The following is a 23,997-nucleotide window of genomic DNA, read 5'->3' on the forward strand; positions in this document are numbered from 1 at the left end:
TCTCAACAAAGATGTAATTTAAGGTAAAATTCTTGCTAAAGCCTCATACACACGATCGGACTTTGTACAACATTTCCCGTGGACTTTTGTACAAAGGGCGTAAGTTTGTATTGCATACACACGATCTGACTTTTTAGGCAACAAACACAAATGTAGTGACATTTCAACGTACTGACGACACTTCAAAAGACACTCCAGCGCCACCTTTGGTCAACTTCTGTATTGTTGTCTGATCTTTTGCATTGGTTCTGAGCATGCGTGTTTGTACTTTGTACAAAAGTCCGATGGTTTTGTGTACACACGATTGGACTTTGCTCCATTGGACTTATGTTGTCAAAAAGTTTGTCCATTCGCACAGGCAACAAAAGTTCGATAAAAAACGAAAAAGTTTGTCCGATGGATCGTACACCCAGTCGGATGTTGCTCCAAAACAGCTAATTTGTATGTTTGTTGTCAAAAAGTCAGATCGTGTGTACGGGCCTTTATACTACACAGGGGATTTTAATCACATGCTACTAAGAGATTTAACGACTTGACAGTCACCAAATTTGCAGTGCAGTATAATCAATGTGCTGCATATGAGATGACTGTCAACAAGTGGCTAAACTTCTAGCAAAAACCTAAAAATGCTTATGTGACTCTAGCATTTTAATCTTTCAGAGTACAAACATACTAATATTTCTTACATGCTTTGTTAGGTAACAGCTGCCATGATGACCAGTTGATTACTTTTCATCAAAGGTCAGTTAATAAAATGTAATTTTTTGTCTAATAAACATATTTTGTTAAAAAAAAAAAACGCTAAAAAAGAGAGAGAAAAATATATTAAAAATAAAGAAAAATCCCTCTCTTTTTAAAAGAAAGATAATACCTGAGAATATGACCTGATTAAATTTAATCCAAGGCACCATATTTAATCCATCGGTAAATTTTAATGTTCTCTTGTCTGAGAGAGGCATTTGGTTTTGGTTTCTCGGTGAAGGTTTTCATTTATCCAGGTCATGTTATATCTAATAGTAGTTAACCAAATGTAATTGAACCTGATCAGTAATGTATCTGTAAAATATCTCACTGCTTATCCAAGTAGCTTCTTGCAAGAGTGATTAAATGCCTTAAACATTATAGAACAAGTCAGTTAAAAGTAACTAACTACTACTAACTATAAGGGCCGTGTTTACTAGTTGCAAAACTGTTTTATAATATCCTTCAGTTTAATGCCTCTTAAGTTTTCCATCATTTGCAGTAGTTGATATAAATCTAAAAATAATTTAAATAAATACAAAAATATAGGCAAAAAAGTAAGCAAATTACATATATATCGTTATAAAGAACTTACTTAAGAGGTAGGGTATGTACTAAGATAATCATTTTTTTTACACACTTGCCAACAGCCCCAGTTGTAGCCATGTCATTGCCCTTTGATTTTTTTCAGAAAACATAGGGGAAGGCCTGGTGGAAAAGAGATGCCAACTTGCTGTAAATAGAATTGTGGTGGAACAGAGCACGTGGCTTAATTTTCCCAAATGTTCCAACTGTGAATACCAGAAGTTCAAATCATTCAGACCAAACAATCCAGGACTTATTGACTATAGTGTGTGTATGTGTAATTTGTCATAGTAACATATTAAGTAGCTAGAAGCAATACAAGCACTTTGCAGCTGACAACTCTAAACACAGTAGATGTCTTGGCAATTTGCGAAGATGTTAAAGATCATCTACTCTAAAGGCTTATGCACACAGGCATCAGAGACAAAAGCAACTCAAATGCAGTATGCTTGCAGGAAGAAAAACAAATGCTGCTGAGTTGTTTTATTTGCCTTTGGCTTGCCTAAGTAGTTTTTTTAAGATTTTTTTAGATGTTTTTTCATTCACATTGACTTGTATGGGGAAAAAAACACATTTAAATGCAAACAAAAGCCTGAGTACAATAGCCCTAAGTATAATTTAAGGAGTTGTGTAGGAAAAATATATAGTACTCTCAGAAAAATGCTGGGGATTAATAGTGCCAATTTTCACATATTTAACAAGGATTTCCCAACCAGTCCATCACTGGTCTCACATCCTGTTATCCATGTTGTGGGCATTGATACAGTGTAATTTAATGATGGAGGAGAGATTAGCTTTGAAAGTCTTTGATATTACAACAGAATGCAGGTGCACAGTAGAAATCCCCCATTGTTAAAGAATACCTTAAGTTCTCCCACACAGTACCTGATCTGAGTCACTGCCCACACCCTATTGGGCAATTCTAACTTCCAGGTATGTAACAATTGAGTTCATCCCTCCCTCCTCCCAAAATGCAGTTCATAATGCCTGAGCAACCATTGGTGTGCCTAGCAATATGGGGTCATGTACTTTCTGAAAAGCTGGCATTTATATAACAACTTTGGGGATTAAGGCATCATGTAAAACACACCGTTTGGTGCTCTTAAAGATGGAGAATGCCTCCTATGCACTCACAGGGGTAACTGATTTCTGTGAACCTTTGATAGATAAAATTCAGGAAAGGCTCAGCAGTGCTTGGACAGATGTAAGTCACAAAGAAGACAGCAGTAAGTTGCTATAGGATCAGGATAGAGCCTGGCATTCTCTATATAAATCTGTCAGAGCACTTTAACAAGCTCTATCACAAGAAAGGTAGAAAACCAATTATAAAAAGATCTCCTGGTTTGCTAGGGGTCCCATGTACTTAATTTTCATCTTTGTCAAAATCACAAGTTATAGCCCCCCTGTGAAATTCGATTTATCCTGTAGAAAATGCCAAGGAAATGCCAACAACATTTACGTCTTATTAGGCCAAAAACATTGCTGATCAAAACTATAACTTTATTTTACATATCCCCAGCCCAAAAAGCCTAAACTATGAATCTAAATCCCCACATTGATACCAAATGAGTGTCACTGTCCTGAAAATGGACATTACTGCCTATAAAAAAAACTTTTATAGTAGCAAATTTATAACCAGAACTGGGATGTTTTTTTAATCATTTTTCATGGAAATGTGCCCATATAAGTAACAGCACCAATTAAAAATCCAGTAATATGATCCAGTGTTTCTACTCAAATCTGATGGTAATTGTTATTGAACAAGTCCTAAGACAACTTTGATAATATGTTGAGTTGATTTGTGTACCTTCAATACAAGTAGGCACTGACCCTTTACAAGTCATATGCAATCATTTGAACTTTACCAGTCGTACCATTGACCAACTGACTGTTCTTGAAAAGATCTGAATTGAGAACTTTTTTAGGGCCACAAATACTGTGATTGTTCAGTCATTTTCAATAATCAGAGCATTTATATGTGACCCATCTGCTCTTTTATTAACGCTCTTGTACTTGAACCTGGAGGCCAAAAGCTGAATTGGGAATGCATTTCCCACAATACCCTCCGCATCTTCCATATACTTTAGTCCCATCCTAAAGAGAAAACACACACACTTAACATATGTGTCACATAATATACAAAGCAGCAGAAGAATGTCATGGCATTCTTTATCTCAAAATGTAGCAATCATCAAGTCTTTGTCTCTACCTCAGTAACACACAAAACAATAGGCTTCACTTTTTGAAAGACCTTTTGTAAAAAATAGTCTGTATTGCCCAGAAACAGCCAATCAGTTTTGAACTACCATTTTTCAGTTCAGCTTTTTTGACTGCCAGAGGCGATATACAGACAGTTCTTACTAAAGGTATACTGAAAAATTAGGATCAATGCTATCTTGATAACAGCTACTTTAACTGATGAAAACAAGAATGTGTAAAATTGTGTTACTACAACAATAAATTACAATCGCTGTAAAATGAAACAATTGATACTATGTTTCTAAAGGTGATTTTATTAACCGCTTGCCGAACAGCCGCCATAATGAAACTGCGGCAGGTCAGCACATTCCTGCAAGCCGTTGAAACTGTACATCGGCCCTATAAGCAGGGATAGCATGGGGGAACCGATGACCGCCGGCCATGCACGATGGTGGGCATGAGAGCCAGAATAGGGACTTGTGTGTGTAAAGACACAAATTACTGTTCTGTGATGACAGGAGAGAAAGATCGTGTGTTCCTACTAGCTGGAAACAATTATCAAATCAGAACACACAGTTAAACCCTTGATTGCCCCCTAGTGTTAACCCCTTCCCTGACAGTGACACAGTAATCAGTGCATTTTTATAGCACTGATTGCTATATAAATGTCAATGGTCCCAAAAATGTGTCAAAAGTGTCTGATCTGTCTGCCAGAATGTCACAGTCCTGATAAAAATTGCAGATCACCGCCAGTAAAAAAAAATTATAATAATAAAAATGCCATAAATCTTTCCCATAGTTTGTAGACACTATAACTTTTGTGCAGACCAATAATATATGCTTATTGCAATTTTTATTACCAAAAATATGTAGAAGAATATATATTGACCAAAACTGATGAAGAAATTAGATTTTTAAAAACATTTCTGGGATATTTATTATAGCAAAAAGTAAAAAATATTGTATTTTTTTCAAAATTGTCACTCTTTTTTTATTTATAGTGAAAAAAATTAAAACCGCAGAGGTGATCAAATACCACCAAAAGAAAGCTCTATTTGTGGGGAAAAAAATTTTGTTTGGGTACAGCATCGCAGGACTGCGTGATTGTCAGTTAAAGCGATGCAGTGCTGTAGCGCAAAAATGGCCCAGTCAGGAAGGGGGTAAATTATTTTCCGGGGCTGAAGTGGTTAAGGTCATCATTGCCTAAAACTCACCTGTGATTTGTGCACATTTAGAGTTGCATAATTTCCTTGAGCCATCCACTTAGTTGCATCTGATACTTGAAAATCTGTTCCTGAGAGATTAATGCTGAACTGCCCCTGTAATAATGAAGAGGCATGTAAGACCTAATTTTCTTTATTCACAAAAACATGTACAGCATTGGCATGCTCAAGTCTTAGCTTCTCAGTAATTGTAAAGATAAAAAAGGTAGGACCTTTCCTAAAGCAGGATTACATGGTATGACTTATTGTATATCTGAAAAGTCATTATGAAAGCCACATAAAATACAAAGATTTCTTACTATTCACTTACTGAAACCAGTGCTTTTGGAAGCCATGGTTGACATCAGGGCCGCTGATAGGGTAGTACAACCAACCCTGTTGTACTGGGCCCGGCCATCGGGGAGGGGGGGCCCAAGCAGCTTTGCTTTATAGTTAATTTATAGCTAAAAAAATAAATTAACTAAAAAACTTTATTAACCTGCACCTACTTGATTAGCAAGGTATATAGTACCTTCCTGGGCCCCATCAGGTTAACAGGGGTAAGAGCAGAAGAGGGACTTTTTCTCCATTTTCAGGTGCAGGCATACAATCTCTGCTCTGCACCAGTGTACCTTGTAACAAATGAAAGTTCTGGCCACTCACTGTATGCTTTCCACAACGGATGGGTTAAATTGCAATGTGACTCCCTTTCCTCAGTAAGTGCTGATCTGCTGCAGCCCGAGGGAGAGACTAATCACTGAGGTGGCTGAGACAGTGGTGCAGAAAGAGTAATCCCAACGCCAGTGCACAGGCAAGCAATCCCCCTGCATACACACTGACACATCACACAGGCTGATACTAAGGTGCAGTCCCCAGACTCCCCATTGTGTGTTCATGGTCATCATCATTATGATGATCAGAGCACAGCAGGTTCTGTATGGCTCTGTCAGTGTAACATGCTGTTGGGTGCTGACTTTCTTAATATATGGCTGTACTGTGTGTTACAGACTATAACACTGTACAGCCATAACAAAGTCACCACTCAACAGCATGTTACACTGACAGAGCCATATAGCACCTGCTGTGCTCTGATCATCATAATCATGATGACCATGAGCACACAATGAGATGCTACTTTACACATGTATTGGGGGGAAGGGACAGTAAAAGCACACAGCCAAGCTGCATTTTTACCACCCCAAAACTACTCCCCTTTGAGAATTTTTCATCCAAGCTTTGCAATCAGGTCCACCTGTCAGTTTTTCATGCAGACCTGATTGAAAGTTCTATGCAGGTCTATAGAAGTCCAGATATGAACTGACTTGTATGCATTTAGATCTGCCTACCTCTATGTTCATTCAGATCAAAAAAAAAAAAATGGAAAAGAATATCCTTTTCTATTTTTCTAGACCTAAATGTGACAGATCAGAGGTAGCCTGATGTAAATGGACACACGTCTGTGGTGTATGTGGACACAAACTGAACAGGCACAGATGTCAAAACACTGACATCTCTCCCATTCAGATCCAGTTATGATTGGTGGGGTGCTGTAAAGCTTCCAGGTGGTATAGCTAAGGTGGGTTCATACTACGGTCCAAACATGCCTAAGCTCACCCCAGCCAATTAGTTGTCAAAAAAGTTCTAAAATAACAATCTCTGCTGATTTATCATAGTGTAAATAGTTTAGAATAATAATGGTTATTAAAGGTTCACCTTTTGAAACATCTTACATGTTTCGGCGCCTGCCACCATTCCCCCAGATTTCATGACAGCATTGGGTTGGGGTGGAGCCAGGGGTGAGGTTGGGGGTGGTGCCAATGGGGGCCCCATCAGGTAGGCTGTATGGGGCCTATGATTGATAACAGTGGCCCTGGTTGACATTACCAGGAACTTGGCAGATTTTTATATGCCAAACCTAAGCTTAAAGCAAAACAGAATAGTACACAACATCCATGCATTTAGAGTTTGGAAAAGTAATTAAAAGATTAAAAATGTTTTAAAATGCTATAAAGGAAACATGTGAGATTTATGGGAGCTGATGTTGCTAACTTTATTTGACATACTGACAAGTTATTACAGTCTGTAGTCTATGCATCAGGACATGAGCAGTGTAAGGCACATCTGAAGTTCAGAACAGTAAATAAAACAGTGAAAAATATAGAAGCCTCAAAGGGAGTCTGTGAAAAAATAATTATGAAACCTGCCAATGCTGGCATATTTTAAAGATGCAGACTCTGAGGCTGTCATCCTGATCCTCATTAGGAAGTGAAACTGATATCAGGTTTCTCTGAAGACATCTGAAAAAAAAGTATTTAGAACTTAAAGTGGATTTCCAGACAACAAATGTAGGCAGGTATCCTTTGAAACCTGTTGATACTTCTGTCACCATTGTTTTTTTGCCATGACCTCTCTTCTCATAAAAATATCCTGAAGAGGATAAAAAAGTGGACATACCTGTGGACACTTGGCAGCACTGTAGCAGTCACCTGCTGTGGCAAATGGAACAGCTCTACCAAGGATTGTTCGCGCAAACAAAAGATCTGTAGCTATAAATTTAAAACAAAAACCTTTTCAGACAAGCAAACACTCACAGAACTGTACTACTTATCTATTTATTGAGCTTTTCATTATTTTGTTTCATATCTGTTCATGTTTTAAACGAATGTATGTTAGTCGGTCCAGTTGGCAAAGTATTATTTTATCCTATTTTCTATGTATATACCATGTGACAGTCAGTGTTACTTATCTAAATAAAATACAGCAGTGAAAGTACACATGTGAAAACAGTACATCCTAAGAAAATCATGGAAGCTGCCAATGCAGGCATCTCCTTCTGCAAATTAGTGATGCCTACCTCTTACATCAATTCTTTGAGCTGCTAAACCAGAACAAGCATGCCGATAAGGAGGTATAATGCTGCGTACACACGGGCAGACTTTTCAACGGACTTGGTCTGGTGGACAATCCGACAGACTTTGCAGCTGAGGTCCGCTGGACTTTCAAACGAATGGACTTGGCCACACATGATCACTACAAACGTCCGACGGATTTGAACGTGAAGATGTAGAATAATGAAGTTCGTAGCCAGTTGCCAATAGCTGCCCTAGCGTCAGTTTTAGTCCATCGGACTAGCACACAGATGACCGGATTTTTCGTCTGGACTCCAGTCTGTCGGAAAGATTTGAAGCAAGTTTTATTTCTAGGTCTGCCGGAGTTTTGGGAAGAAAAAGTCCGCTGGAGCCCACACATGATTGAACTGTCTGACGGATTCCAGTCCCCCGAACCAAGTCCGTTGAAAACTCTGGTCGCGTGTACATGGCATTACTTTAATCTGACTTTCCCAAGCTGTATATTTGTTCCAGTGTCTCAGATAGTATTGAAGCCAGTGAGTCAGCATAACAGCCAGATATGTAGTATTTTCAGAAGAAAATTAGTAATAGTAGCCTTCATATTGCCATTAGAAAGATTTAAATGCTATTTTTGAAAACTCACTTTTGATTTGCATTGAGATGATATCCAATCGTATTTTACCGAAGACAGTGAGGCCAGCAGCAAGGTAATCATTTTTACACACACAGTCTTGTTTTCTGCTCCCATTAAAAGGACATTCGTATGGGTTTTTTAGCCTACAAAGACATAACTGTTAGAAATTACATTTGAAAATGTGGCATACTGATATAGGAGTTACTGAACGGAGGCAATGAAAATGTGGCATACTGATATGGAAGTTATTGGACGAGGCAATTTTTTTTTTTTGCAATAAATATTGTGCATAAGCATTATGAAATGCTTTAGTCACTGGCAATATGCTTTGGTTTTTAGCACCTTGTTAGTATTAAAGAAAAAATAATATCTCACAATCAACATTAACTATTTGTAATCCTTATACCACTAGCATTGTTAAGTAGATAGGAAAATATATCATATTTCTTTGTTTTAATCAGTTTTTTTACATTTCTTCAATTACTTCCTGGTTCACAGGTCTAGGCAAATGATGTCATACATCTCCCGAGTCTTCAGGAAGGGAGGAGGGGTTTTCCCAGCTAAACACACCCTCCTGATTGTCATGCCTGAACTAGGGACAGATGGATTACAAGAAGTAAATGCTATATTAATCATCTGCCCTTACTCAAGATGGCCATGGTCAGAAATGCTGGGTGTGTTTTTCAAAGTGATTTATCGGCAAAATAAAGCATGGAGAAATAGATAGATGGGGGAGTTTGCTTTGAATATTAAAACATAAATGAAATGATGTTTTTGGTTTGTGGTGCTCAGATACAGATTAGTCCCACAAGTAAATGTGGGCCAAGAATAAATTATGTAAAATTGAAACAAACTATGGATATATACCATACATAAATGCATGTTTTTTTTTTTTTTTAAAGAACAGTATCAGAAGGTACAATTAAATATATAAAATATAATATACATTTACTACATGGAGACTTAATAATGTGCATGCAACCTTTGTAAAAGCACCCTCATTTTTATTATGGACTGCCATGGACAACAACAAATGAAGCTAACTTTTTGAATTAGTTCAGATCTGTCACTTTGGTAAGGAAACTTAGTAGTAAAACAAACAAGGAATACAGATTGGCAAATGTGATACTGATAGATAGAAACGTACAAACCAATTTGCCTGATTCAAGATTCAGATCAGATTGTATCAGCTTGCCTGATAATTACCTTGATTATTGGAGGTTTACACCAGAAACTGCAGCATCTATGCATCTTGTAGACAACTGGTTGACTCAACCATATTGTCTTGTATGTCAAGACATCAGAAACAGCATTTATGTAGAAGTGTAACAGGAGCACATTTCCAATTTTCCAAGTACAACTGAGGCTGCATTCAGCTTTGGTTCTGCTCAGAACTCACACAGTGCTTCTCACATTACAATGCACTGCAGTATTTACTACAACAACTGTTGCTTACAGTTGTCACTTCTCAGTGGTTTAGAATTTGTAACCTAGCTCTCTAGTCTGTTAGAAGCTGGAAGATCTGCTAGTGGTACTGGGCCCATGGACCCAAATAGTGCAGTTCCAGTATCCACCAGCAGATGTCTTCCAGCAGTCAGCAGGTCCCAGGACTTAGTCTTCACATGATGCTGGCTGCTGGGAGGATATTTAGCCTTTTCTTAACATTTTACCTTGATGCCCATACTGTCTGTTTGCTCTTTCTACAAACCTTTTGATCTTGGTCCCGTTGCCTGTACCTGCTCTCTGTCAATCTCTTGATTAAACTGACCCCCCACTTTGGCCCTGTTCTTAACTTGTTTTAACCACTGCTACTTGCACCCCCTGCTGGCCATGCTTTGTCTGATTTCCTCCTATTCCAAATTAGTTTATATATAGTCAGTTAAATTTATCTATGACACAAAATCTATCTACAATAAAAATATTAATAAAATCAGTGTCAGTATGAGCCATGGTATTAGCTACAGCAGCAAAACCAGTGTTGAAGTTTCTAAACTTGTCACCAAGCGGTAGAAAGCCAATTGATTCTATCCGTGCTGATGTCATTGCCTTTTACGTCTAAATAAAATAAAATTTTGCATAAAGTATCAACATACCTGTATCCAAACACCTCAGAAAAGTTGTCAGCTTCACCTTTTATTAAAGTTATATATTCTTTTGGGCTATCGGACTCCATGCCCGCACAATAGATCTACAGGAAAAATGCATACAAAATGGAGTAGCAATATGTATATAGTAGTACAAGTATGCACTGAATTATCTTTAGTGCTGAAAAGACAGAATCTCTTTCTTCATATATAAATATGCCAACACAATTCATTCCTGTCCAGCTTTCTCTGGATCACTGTTTTTCCCTGCCATTAACCACACATCTGAATTTCCTTTTCTTTAATAGGTTACAAAGGTCATAGGTAACACTTGACCTATTTATAACACTAGGGATCTTGCTGTCACCAGTCTTGTTTGATTTCTAACATTTGCAGTTTTCAGATGGCAAATCATTGATTTGGAGAGGAAGAAAGGATCTTCAGAGGTAAAAGATCTAATCCAAATCCAAGGGATCTTGCAAGGGGAAAGCCCCTAGCCAAAGTGACTGAAGATATTGAAAGTTGCACTGTTCATTTTTCATCATGAATAATACATTTTGAAGGTCTACAGTAAACCTTGGCAGGTTTCAGGCATCTGCAGCCCCTTCTTCAGTGCCAATTGATGTGTTTAAACACATCAATTAGGGAAACACAATGATTGAGGATGCTCTCCTGAACTATGAAGCACTTTTAATCGATTTGTTTCTGGGCAATGTGGTTACAATCTTAGACAATTAAGCTATGCTTCTGATGCTCTTTGTTTACACACATGAATAAGCCTGAGGAAGCAGAGGCAGATCCCTGAAACGGGTCAGATTACCATCAGAGTTTCAATAAAATAGTCTATATGATGAAAAAGACTAATGCTTCTTTCATTTTATTCATTCACCTTGGTTATAGGATTTGCCTCTAGTGTGGAGAGCTTGCAGTATTTATTTAACCTTTGAGTCATACAAAATACCATCTGAACTTCAATCCACTCAATAAGGATATTAGCACAAACGCAACATTTGCATATAAATGCATCTACTCTCTGCATCTGGCACTATGAAATGTAATAAATGCGGAGACTGTCAGCAAATTAGATACAATTCAATCTAGGCTTAGTATCTGTTTCCATAATTATACAATGTGTTCCTTTAACTTATTTACCTTGACTTTTCTGTTGTTAATTTTTAGTGTATATTCACCATCAACTTGTGTGTTTTTAATAAGACGAATTTCCTTGCAGCTCTTGTATTCACCTAGGAAGAACAAAAGAAAGGCACATGAAAAATTAAGAAATATCATTAAGCAATAGATGTAAAATATAAGCCACACAGAGAAACACAGTTTTCAGTGGGTTGGCAAACCCCTTTAATTGTGAAAAAGCATAATGAAGGGCAACCATGGGTAGGTCTATAGAGGTCTATAGGTCTATAGAGCAGGAAGAAAAGCATACATATGTTATGAGTAAATATTGCTGCCCCATGTACATATATTATTACAAATTACAAGAAACAATTTTTAACATAATAACACATAATGTTTTGTTAAGAATATATTTCAAACTCCTCTTTTATACATGTTTATCTAAAACAAAAATGGAAAGAAAATGTATTGCCTTGCCAGTGGTTGGTCATTATTACCAATGTCACAATCAGGACTAAGGCCGCGTACACACGGGCGGATTGTCTGCCCAACTAAGTTCGTCAGACAATCCGACAGACAGTCCGTCCAAATTTTGAATGAACGGACTTGACCACACACGATGAACAGACAGTCTGCTGAAAACTTGCGCGATGACGTGTACAGCACGTACGACGGGACTAGAAAAACGACGTCCAATACACTGCAATGCAACCCTCGGCCTTGTAAATCCTTTCTGAGCATGCGCCATACTTAGTCCGTCCAACTTGCCTACACACGAGCGGACTGTCCGCTGAAACCAAGTTTGGACGGACAAAACCAAGTTTGGACGGATAAAATTACGGAAATTCCGAAAGACAAAGTCCGTCAGACTGTCCGCTGAAAAAGTCCGCTGAAGCTCACACACGAGCGGATTGTCCGCTTAAATACGGTTCAGCGGAGTAAGTTGGGCAGACAATCCGCCCCTGTGTACGCGGCCTAAGGAACAATGACAAAGTCCATAATAACATAACTATAGCTAAGCAATAAATTAACCTGATTTTAGTTAAAAAATGTAATCATCTATCAGGATTTGTATTATCCGCTCATGCTCCTCCATATTCCATTTAAGAAATGTTTTGCTTTTTAGTGCTGGTCTGATAGATGGAAAAATGCCAACGTTTCAGGAAATGGGACATGAATATAAAAATAAATGGCTACAATACTCTCAGTTGAAAACATATATAGATCCATTAATGATAAAGATTAATAGACAATTAACCGTATTTGAGCAAATAGCATTAAACAAGGATAAAGCGAATAAAAAACTTTCTAAGATATACAATCTATTAATCCTTTATGGTGATATTAAAAAAATAGCAGCAGTGAAAAAATGGGAGGAGGAAACAGGGAAAGTGTTGACAGAGAAGGAATGGGAAGGGCTATATGGAAGAATGCATAAACTATCGGTAGCAATCAAGTATGAAGAAAAAAACTATAAAGTTGCAATAAGATGGTATAGAAGCCCAGTAGTAATGAATAGAATAAATAAAGGGAACCCTGAAACCTGTTGGAGATGCAAAATAGAAAAGGGTACTCTAGAACACATATGGTATAGTTGTTACAAGATAAGAGATTTTTGGGGTAAGATAACAGAAATATATCAGCGAGTGACAGGCACAAGGATAAAGATGGATATAAATGTAGTACTACTCTCTCTTACACCTAAATCATTAACACAGAAAGAGATAGAGTTTCTGCACTGTATGACTACAGCTGCAAAAGTTGTAATAGCGCGAAAATAGAAAAAGGAAAATGCTCCATTAATAATAGAGTGGAAATGTGAAATGAGTGAAATACATTATATGGAGAAACAAATAAGAGAAGAAGGATATGTGGAGATTCCGATTTCAAAGTATTGGAAAAATGGGAGGAGTTTTGTACCTCAGGGAATTTGAAAGAATATTTGTAAGTGAGGAAGTGAGGAGTGTTGGGGGAGGTGGGAGGGATGATGGCTGATGGGTGATTTATATTATTATTATTATTATTTTGGAATATGTTGGAGAAATATGTTGTAGTTGATGGATGTTTGGTATGTTGATGGTTGTTTGGTATGTTTTATAATTATAAAGAAAATAATAAAGAGAGATTTAAAACAAAAAAATGTAATCATAAACAATGGAAAAATCTACTACAAAAACTACAGCCTAAGTAAAAACTACATTGCAATGTACAATGTCAGGCACAAATAGCATTCATGATGAAATTAAGGAAATTGTCCTTACATTTTACTAGAACATAATGTAATGGAAAGAGGCTACTATGCTTAATTGCCAGTTGTCATTATGAATAGGGACCCAATTACCAACAGGCACATTAAATCCAAAACTTTAGGCCACTGCAGTGGCTTCTGCAAAGAAGGTCTACTTTGTGTGACTAATGCACTGAGAGCAGATCAAGCAGCTTCTCAGTCACCATGCATTGTTCAGAAGGTCTACACAGTGCCATAGCTAGCCTCTCTGTACTCTTAAACAGCTGATTTCGGCTACTGGAAGTTCTGAACGTCCAGCAGGGCAAGCTATCATCTCCATAGAGCAATGGTATGGGATGTCAAAGGTATGTCATTAGCAATGACATGCCATGCTGACTTAGTCTTGCTTCTTCCTGACAGCTACCTATGCTAGATGATGGGGGCGGGGGGGGGGGGGGAGTCTATGTGGCTGAAAGGGAAGGAAAGGGATTGGGTGGTGCATACAACTGCTGTTGTTGGTGTTGCAGAGTATGATTGCTGGGTGCAGAAGAGTCAGTTCAGATTAGACGTTGTAGAGTAACAGGAACTAGCTTCTTTATTGGAACATAACCACACTAGCAATAATGTCACCTCACATGGTATGAAAAACACAGACAGGAAAAAGAAACCAACAAGTACAGCATTGCATACAGGAAATACAACACATCATAGAAAAATGTATAGCATAGCATATCACTGAGCATTAGCGACATCTAGTGTCCTGTTTGTGAAATGCAGTCAACAGGCTAAACTGAAAGCTGTTGTATCTCCAACAGTTGGGATGCTGATACCTAACTTCAGGGAGAAACAAGGGCTTCAGTAAAGGGACATAAGATTGCAAGGTGAGTTGTTGCTGCAGAAGGGAAAAGATAAACTTGAGGGGGAAATGGGAAATTGTGGACATATGATATGAGCAAAGTTTAAGACCCAGGTTTTCTCCATTTAGAGGTTTTCTCAGATTTAAATTGAGCCATGAATTTGTGCTAACCAACAGTCTGGACTGCAATTAGCAATAAAGTGAGCAAACATTGTGCTAACTATAAGAGAACAAACCAATTATGTGATTTCACATGGAAATCTGAGGTTCTGGGTTCCCATAAAGAACATTTTATTATTTAAATTTGAACTCAAGGCCAAATACAGGACCAAAGTATTAACGCAAGGGGGCCAAATAATTTTGCATGCACCACTTTTCAGTTTTTTATTTGCTAAAAAAGTTTAAAATATCCAATAGATTTCGTTCCATTTCACAATTGTGTCCCACTTGTTGGTGATTCTTCACAAAAAATTTAAATTTTATATCTTTATGTTTGAAGCCTGAAATGTGGCAAAAGGTTGAAAAGTTCAAGGGGGCCGAATACTTTTGCAAGGCACTGTACATGTCTTCACCACACCCTCAGCCAGTAACTGGTCTGTAAAAGGAGAACCAGGATGCTTATGAGCTTGTCTCTCTGAATATCTGCTTTCTCCACCTACCAATGCTCCTGTACTGTAGAACAACCGATTATCCTTGTACTGCTGCTACCTCGAAGTCTAAGCTCTGCTGCATATTGGACTGTGAGACGCTGATGCTAAACCAAATTTAGGTACTTACCCTGTTTGTATTAAGGGACATAATAATGAATACAATTAATTTGAGGTTTTAATGTTTGCGTGGATTTCTGCTTTACATACGTTTCTAACAGTTACATTGATTGTAGCCTATACTACACCTGTTTGGGGCCACCATGCAGTAGTCACAGGAAAAATCTAAGTGGAGAAACTCAAAACAACAGCTTCTCTTTCAATGTTTGGTTGATTTCTATCTTATCTATGCCCATTTATGAAAATACCCAATGATCTAGAATCAAAACATGTCTTGCATGAAAGGCTTTTTATCAATTGACTGATAAGAATTATATTATTTATATGCCATACACTTAGAGTTGTATTTATTAAATTCACCCAGTAAAAGTGCATTTTTATTTCATCTGTGTGAATGGGACAAAAAACAAATATTATCAGTCTATTTCCTGTGCTGTTTGAATATTTTAATTGATTTAAAAGGGGAAAATACCACAATTGTTAACTAGATGGCACTAAGTATTGTAGAAAATGCCTAATTGACTTAGTGCCGACTAGTGTTCAAATGCAATATTATTCATTTTAAATCAATGAAAAACACTTGACCAGCACAGGGCAATCTTGGTGAAACGCTATGCAAATTTCTTTATAATTGAACCCCTTATTGTTTGCTGTTCAACATTTATTAAAGCTGCAAATAAAAAGAGGTCATACATGCTTTTAATTAAAAAGTTCTTTGCGCTATTTCTAAAGACAGACAGTGACTGTTTATGTATACAAAATTGAATACTTACAGTATTTTGACACACATGACTTCCTAGATCTTGGTTTCACATGTGATGGGCACAGGTCACTTGAGCGGTTGTTCTCTGTCATGCATACCACTTTTCTTTCGATAATTCCAATACCGCATGCAGATGAACACTGTTCAGAGTGGGAAAGTAGATGTTTACAGATCAGAAACACAGTTTTAATATGTTAAAATTCCTCTGGATCAGCTTTGAGTATAGGATTCTGTATATATACAGTGGTGTGAAAAAGTGTTTGCCCCCTTCCTCATTTCCTGTTCCTTTGCATGTTTGTCACACTTAAGTGTTTCCGAACATCAAACCAATTTAAACAATAGTCAAGGACAACACAAGTAAACACAAAATGCAATTTGTAAATGAAGGTGTTTATTATTAAAGGTGAAAAAAAATCCAAACCATCATGGCCCTGTGTGAAAAAGTGATTGCCCCCCTTGTTAAAACATACTATAACTGTGGTTGTCCACACCTGAGTTCAATTTCTCTAGCCACACCCAGGCCTGATTATTGCCACACCTGTTCACAATCAAGGCATCACTTAAATAGGAGCTGCTTGACACAGTAAGGTCCACCAGAAGATCCTTAAAAGCTACACATCATGCTGAGACCCAAAGAAATTCAGGAACAATTGAGAAAGAAAGTAATTGAGATCTATCAGTCTGGAAAGGGTTATAAAGCCATTTCCAAAGCTTTGGGAATCCAGCGAACCACAGTGAGAGCCATTATCCACAAATGGCGAAGACATGGAACAGTGGTGAACCTTCCCAGGAGTGGCCGGCCGCCCAAAATTACCCCAAGAGCGCAGCGATGACTCATCCAAGAGGTCACAAAAGACCCCACAACAACGTCCAAGGAACTGCAGGCCTCACTTGCCTCAGTTAAGGTCAGCGTTCATGCCTCCACCATCAGGAAAAGACTGGGCAAAAATGGCCTGCATGCTAGAGTTCCAAGGAGAAAACCACTGCTGAGCAAAAAGAACATCAAAGCTCGTCTCAATTTCTCCACAACACATCTTGATGATCCTCAAGACTTTTGGGACAACATTCTGTGGACCGATGAGACAAAAGTGGAACTCTTTGGAAGGTGTGTGCCCAAGTATATCTGGCGTAGAAGGAACACTGCATTTCATAAAAAGAACATTATACCAACAGTAAAATATGGTGGTGGTAGTGTGATGGTCTGGGGCTGTTTTGCTGCTTCAGGACCTGGAAGACTTGCCGTGATAAAAGGAACTATGAATTCTGCTGTCTACCAAGAGATCCTGAAGGAGAATGTCCGACCATCTGTTCGTGTACTCAAGCTGAAACGAACTTGGGTTCTGCAGCAGGACAATGATCCTAAACACACCAGCAAGTCCACCACCGAATGGCTGAAGAAAAACAAAATGAAGACTTTGGAGTGGCCTAGCCAAAGTCCTGACCTGAATCCTATTGAGATGTTGTGGTATGACCTTAAAAAGGCTGTTCATGCTCGAAAACCCTCTAATGTAACTGAATTAGGACAATTCTGCAAAGATGAGTGGGCCAAAATTCCTCCAGGACGCTGTAAAAGCCTCATTGCACGTTATCGCAAACGCTTGGTTGCAGTTGTTGCTGCTAAGGGTGGCCCAACCAGTTATTAGGTTTAGGGGGCAATCACTTTTTCACACAGGGCCATGATGGTTTGGATTTTTTTTCACCTTTAATAATAAACACCTTCATTTACAAATTGCATTTTGTGTTTACTTGTGTTGTTCTTGACTATTGTTTAAATTGGTTTGATGTTCCGAAACACTTAAGTGTGACAAACATGCAAAGGAACAGGAAATGAGGAAGGGGGCAAACACTTTTTCACACCACTGTATGGCTTCTATTTATTTATTTAATTTTCTATTTGTTGAACTAGATAAACGTGTGTATTTTTTTAACTTGACTAACAATGCAACTATTTGAGGCGCATTTTTCACCAACAAGATAAATGACAAATATGTTTGTTCAGTTACAGCATATGTAATAGAGCAACTGCAAACAGTGCACACATGATGGCCAATCAATTTTAAATGTTTATTACTGGTTTAAATTTTTTCAAATGAGTTCCATACACTTGCATTATGGCTGTCTTTTCTACAGAAAAATGCTACAGGCACACATCACATCAATGGTAATCTGCAAAATCATATTCTCATCCAAAGTGTTCAAGAGGCATTTTGATTAAAAAAAGCAATGCTTCTCAAGATGGGAACTTCTGAGGTGCTATGGCACCACTCTTAATTAAATCTCACAGAGCTCCTTCATGTGACACAGATTAAAAATTAAATTTGCACACATCTGAAAGATTTAGGGCTTTTGATATAGCGCACCTTGCTCCATTTCCCGACTTTCCAAAATACTGTTTGGATGCAGTTCTTTCCATTGCATTTGTGATCCAATGAATGTTGTCGTAAAGGACAGCTTTTATAACTGGCAGTTCGCAAGCCATTCATGTACTGATTTTGCTTTGACAGTACTGTTCTACAATAAGTCAGTTTTTGTTGGTGGCCAAACCAGCAACTTCTGGAACACTGAAAAAGAGAAATGAATTCATTTTCATGGAATGCTTGCTGTAGATTTGTTTTAAGTAAAGTGCAATTAAACAGTTTTGGCAGATATATTGGATAACTTGTCCCACACACACTTCTACATAAAACAAACTTTCCTCACAGATCCAGCAAATGCCTTCCATCATTGCTCTGATGGTTTGATATTCTGCTACTATCCGGTATGATTTAAATTACTGCAATACACACAAAGACATTAAAATTGCTGCTTTTCCTAGTGCTTTAAAAAGTGCATTAATCTGAGTGCATTCCCATTTCCAAAGGTATAACAGGACAGCCAAAAATATTCTTTATAAAATCCTATTAAACATAAGGTTCTCTGTATTTCTGTATAGAAAAAGTGCCCCAAAGCTGTTATTACAGCTTTCTATATACCGTATATACTCGAGTATAGGTCGACTCGAATATAAGCCGAGGCCCCTAATTTACCACAAAAAAACTGGGAAAACTTATTGACTCGTGTATAAGCCAAAGATGAGACATGCAGCAGCTACTGTTACAGCTTAAAAGAGTGGAAAAGAGGGTCAACAATGCCCATCTGCAGCTGCATACCTCCCTGTGTCCATTGCAGCCTACCTGTGTACTGTGCATGCCTCCGTGTGCCAATCTGCAGCTCTGTGCCCATCTGCAGCTTCGTGTGCCATTTTGCACCGATCAGCATGTCATAAAAACATACAGCGGCCATTCCAGGATTCAAAAGCCGCACCTCTCCTTCTCGTCTGTGACAGACGGCGGCCATTCCACTGTTCAAAAGCCGCGCCTCCCTGTCCCATAGGCGGAACACTCAATTTCCCAGCAGTCAGTGTTCCGCCTATCACGGACATCCGCTCATCCTCATACTACGGACGAGGATGAGAGGATGTCCGTGATAGGCAGAACACTGACTGCTGGGAAATTGAGTGTTCCGCCTATCACAGACAGGGAGGCGCGGCTTTTGAACAGTGGAATGGCCGCCATCTGTCTGCACGACACGCTGATCAGGTAGGCAGACGGCGGTGACTCGAGTATAAGCCGAGGGGGGCACTTTCAGCCTAAAAAAAGGGGCTGAAAATCTCGGCTTATACTCGAGTATATACGGTATGCTGATTTATGGAAAATATATCCACAAGTAGGGATGAGCCCGATGTTCAAGTCAAACGTAAGTTTGACTCGAACATCGGGTGTTCGCCTTCTCACCGAATATTGAACAATTTGGGGTGTTCGCGGCAAATTCAAAAGCTACTATTCTCTATTGGAGAAATTAAAAGTGCTCATTTTTAAGGCTTATATGCATGGTATTGTCATAAAAAAGTGTTTGGGGACCTGGGGAAATTACTTTTTTCCTTTAGAAATGTAATTTTGTGCAGGGACTGTTCTAAACACGGGAATCATGCGCCACTTTACAGGCATACTATAGACACCCCCAGATATGAAATTTAACCACTTCAGCTCCGGACCAATAAATACCTTAAGGACCAGAGGTCTTTTTGCAATTTTGCACTGCGCTGCTTTAACTGGTAATTGCGCGGTCATGCAATATTGCACCCAAACGAAATTTGCGTCCTTTTCTTCCCACAAATAGAGCTTTCTTTTGATGGTATTTGATTGCCTCTGCGATTTTTTTTTTTTGCGATATAAATGGAAAAAGAGCGAAAATTTTGAAAAAAAAAGATATTTTCTTCTTTTTGTTATAAGAAAAATCGAATAAACTAAATTTTAGTCATACATTGAGGGCAAAATTTATTCAGCCACATGTCTTTAGTAAAAAAAATGTCAATAAGCGTATATTTTTTGGTTTGCGCAAAAGTTATAGCGTCTACAAACTAGAGTACATTTTCTGGAATTTACACAGCTTTTAATTTATGACTGCCGATCTCATTTCTTGAGGTGCTAAAATGGCAGGGCAGTACAAATCCCCCCCAAATGACCCCATTTTGGAAAGTAGACACCCCAAGGAAATTGCTGATGGGTATGTTGAGCCCATTAAATATTTATTTTTTTTGTCCTAAGGGATTGAATAATGACAAAAAAAAATAAAAAATTTTTTTTACAAAAAGTTGTCACTAAATGATATATTGCTCACACATGCCATGGTTATATGTGGAATTGCACCCCAAAATATATTCCGCTACTTCTCCCGAGTATGGGGATACCACATGTGTGGGACTTTTTGGGAGTCTAGTCGCGCACGGCACCCCGAAAACCAATCACCACCTTCAGGATTTCTAAGGGTGCAAATTTTTGATTTAACTCCTCACTACCTATCACAGTTTCGAAGGCCATAAAATGCCAAAATAGCACAAAACCCCCCAAAATGACCCCATTTTGGAAAGTAGACACCCCAAGCTATTTACTGAGAGGCATGTTGAGTCCATGGAATATTTTGCCAAAAGTTGCGGGAATATTACAAACTTTTTTTTTTTTTTGCACAAAGTTGTCACTAAATGATATATTGCTCACACATGCTATGGGCAGAAGTCAAATTACACCCCAAAATAAATTCTGCTGCTTCTCCCGAGTACGGGGATACCACATGTGGGGGACTTTTTGGGAGCCTAGCCACGTACGGGACCCCGAAAACCAAGCACTGCCTTCCGGATTTGAATACAAAATGCTACCAAAAAACCTGTTAGCGATGGCAGGGATCAGGCCTGACTCTGCGATCGCTGCAGTTATGTGTTTAGTGTTTTGTAAGTGACAGTGATCGATCGATACTGCACTTGGGTGGGCTGGGCAGAGGGGCAAAACGCAGGTGCCAGCAGGTATTTGGGCTGATCCCGCTAACAATGCGTTTTTTTGGAACCCTAAACTGCTGGGGACGCTAGTATAGATCTGATCAGATCAGATATTGATCTGTTCAGATTCTATACCACTACGGGAGGTGTATGCTTTGTGTGTGGGTGTTAGCGGTACTGGCACTAACCTAGCGCTGCCTGGGGCGACGCAGACCCTGACCCTAAAACCTAATTGATATCACCCGCCGGGTGATCAGGGGGTTAAACCTTTATTGGGTAATAAATGGTGGGTGCCCTGATGCTATAAAAAACAAACTAACCAGAGTCACCCGTAACACTTATACGGTGATCAGTGGTGAAAGGGTTAACTAGGAGCAATCAGGGGGTTCAAATTTTTATTAGGTAGTATATGGGGGTCCCTGGCGCTATATAAAAACCTGACGGGGAACCTAAATAACTAACTGGCTAACCAGCGTCACCAGTGACACTTATACTGTGATCGCTGGTGAAAGGGGGTGAAAGGGTTAACTAGCAGAAATCAAGGGGTTAAAACCATTATTGGGTAGTATATCGGGGTACCTAGCGCTATAAAAACCTGGCGGTGAACCTAAAAAAATAACTAGCTACCTAGCGACTGTAGCGACACTGATGCAGCGATCAGAAAAACGATCGCTTAGTGACACTGGCAAAAGGGGGTGAAAGGGTTAACTAGCGGCAATCAAGGGGTTAAAACCATTATTGGGTAGTATATCGGGGTACCTAGCAATATAAAAACCTGGCGGTGAACCTAAAAAAATAACTAGCTACCTAGCGACACATGCAGCGATCAGAAAAATGATCGCTTAGTGACACTGGCAAAAGGGGGTGAAAGGGTTAACTCTAGGGGCAATCAGGGGGTTAAATCTTTATTGGGGGGTGATAGGGGGCTACCCTGGACCTAACACTAACTGTCCTGACAGTTTTTACTGTCACAACTGACACTGAATGCATTGATCAGTAAAGAAATGATCAATGCAATCAGTGACACTGTGACTGGGGGGGGAGGGGGGGCGGGGGGGGATCGGGGGGCGATCGGGGGGGGGATCGGGGGGGGGTTTGTGTGCCTGTGTGTACCTACATGTCAGTGTAGTGTTGGTGCACACTTACTTTTACTTTTCTCCTCGTAGTCCGGTCAAAAAGACCGCCCCGAGGATAATGACATCACTTCCTCCTTCCTGTGTAAACAATACACAGGGGAGGAAGCTTCTCATTGGCCAGGAGCGATCCAGAGGGGGTGGCCGAAAACCAACGGCCATCCCCTCATCACGGAGCGCTCCTGGACCGAATCGGACCGCCGTAACCAGCGGGAGGGGGTCCGATCGGACCCCCCACCCGCTGGAAGGCAATCACGTAGATGTACGTGATTGTGCCTGCCTGTGCCATTGTGCTGACGTACATTGGCAATACGGCGGTCCTCAAGTGGTTAAAGGAATATTTCACTTTTATTGTTTCACTTTAAGCTTTATTAAAATCACTGCTCCTAAAAAAAAATCCTGTTTTTAAAACTTTTTTTGCATTGATACATGTCCCCTGGGGCAGGTCTCAGGTCCCCAAACACTTTTTATGACAATACCATGCATATAAGCCTTTAAAATTAGCACTTTTGATTATTCATGTTCGTGTCCCATAGACTTTAACGGTGTTCACGTGTTTGAACAAATTTGTTGCCTGTTTGCATGTTCTGCTGCAAACCAAACCGGGGGGTGTTCAGCTCATCCCTATCCACAAGTTGGCTTCCTTGTTTAATCCCAATATAACCTTGGTTACATCTGACAAGAAAAAAATAAAGCACATAAAAACCATATATGATGCTAAATTCTAAAATATTAAAAAATGTATCATATTACTATTTACTTTAATAAGTAATCAAATTATTATTTGAAGAAAAACGTGGATGTGATTGGATGATGGTAGTTACTTTAATTTACTAAGCTAGTCAATTCCATTTTAAAGGAAATAGTGTACATATTTGTCTTTAGTAAATCAACTTTTGTGTGTCAGTGATCCTGTACAATCTCTGATTATGTAGACAATGCATGTAGTATAGCATTTTTCCTTGTGAAATATGATATTTAAAAAAAAAATGTTAGTGTGTGTTTATATACCAAAAAATGTATATACACTTCAACAGTTGTTATCTAAGCCCTTTTTCAAAACCTGAATTGAATTATGGAAGCAATGTGTAATGCTATGTTTCCCCTAAAGATGTCAGTAGTTGCACCATTGTTGATGTCATCATGTTACCGGCCATTTGTGCGGTTTATGTGGATGAACAGTTTTACTTGCAGAAAGATGGCGCACCACTACCACCGAGACGTGGGAGCCAATCTCGATGACATTCTGCCAGGACATTAGTTAGAACGTAAAGGTGCTGTCGAATTCCCTCCATGTTCCCCAGACTTACAGTAACACCCCTTGATTTCTACAGTGTACTGTATAAAATAACCTACACTGATTGCACTATGGGAAGATATTGAAACATCATGTGGAGCAATTCCTGTGGACATTCTAGTCAATGTTGTTCATGCAGTAGCTCACCAAAATCAAAAGTGTCTGGATGCTAATGGTGACCACTTTGAGCACCTAATGTGATTGCATAATTCAAACAT

The 23,997-nt window shown here is 38.9% G+C and overlaps 1 protein-coding gene across 1 annotated transcript in view; it reads right to left on the minus strand.

Moving 5' to 3' along the window:
* Nucleotides 1–796: 796 nt before the first annotated feature.
* ADAMTS20 (ADAM metallopeptidase with thrombospondin type 1 motif 20) overlaps nucleotides 797–23,997 on the minus strand; it is a 298,739-nt gene continuing 275,538 nt past the window's right edge. The window contains exons 32-39 of the mRNA XM_077472691.1: nucleotides 18,399–18,599; nucleotides 16,049–16,178; nucleotides 11,447–11,538; nucleotides 10,304–10,398; nucleotides 8,220–8,353; nucleotides 7,182–7,273; nucleotides 4,740–4,844; nucleotides 797–3,420 (exon numbers count right to left, since the gene is read on the minus strand). Of these exons, the coding sequence (XP_077328817.1) occupies nucleotides 3,325–3,420; nucleotides 4,740–4,844; nucleotides 7,182–7,273; nucleotides 8,220–8,353; nucleotides 10,304–10,398; nucleotides 11,447–11,538; nucleotides 16,049–16,178; nucleotides 18,399–18,599 (945 nt within the window). The 3' untranslated portion in view covers nucleotides 797–3,324. The remainder of the gene's footprint in view (nucleotides 3,421–4,739; nucleotides 4,845–7,181; nucleotides 7,274–8,219; nucleotides 8,354–10,303; nucleotides 10,399–11,446; nucleotides 11,539–16,048; nucleotides 16,179–18,398; nucleotides 18,600–23,997) is intronic.

This window comes from Lithobates pipiens, unplaced genomic scaffold, assembly GCF_037356315.1.
Source record: "Lithobates pipiens isolate NorthernLeopardFrog02 unplaced genomic scaffold, aLitPip1_a1.2 Scaffold_8, whole genome shotgun sequence".
Taxonomy (NCBI): Eukaryota; Metazoa; Chordata; class Amphibia; order Anura; family Ranidae; genus Lithobates; species Lithobates pipiens.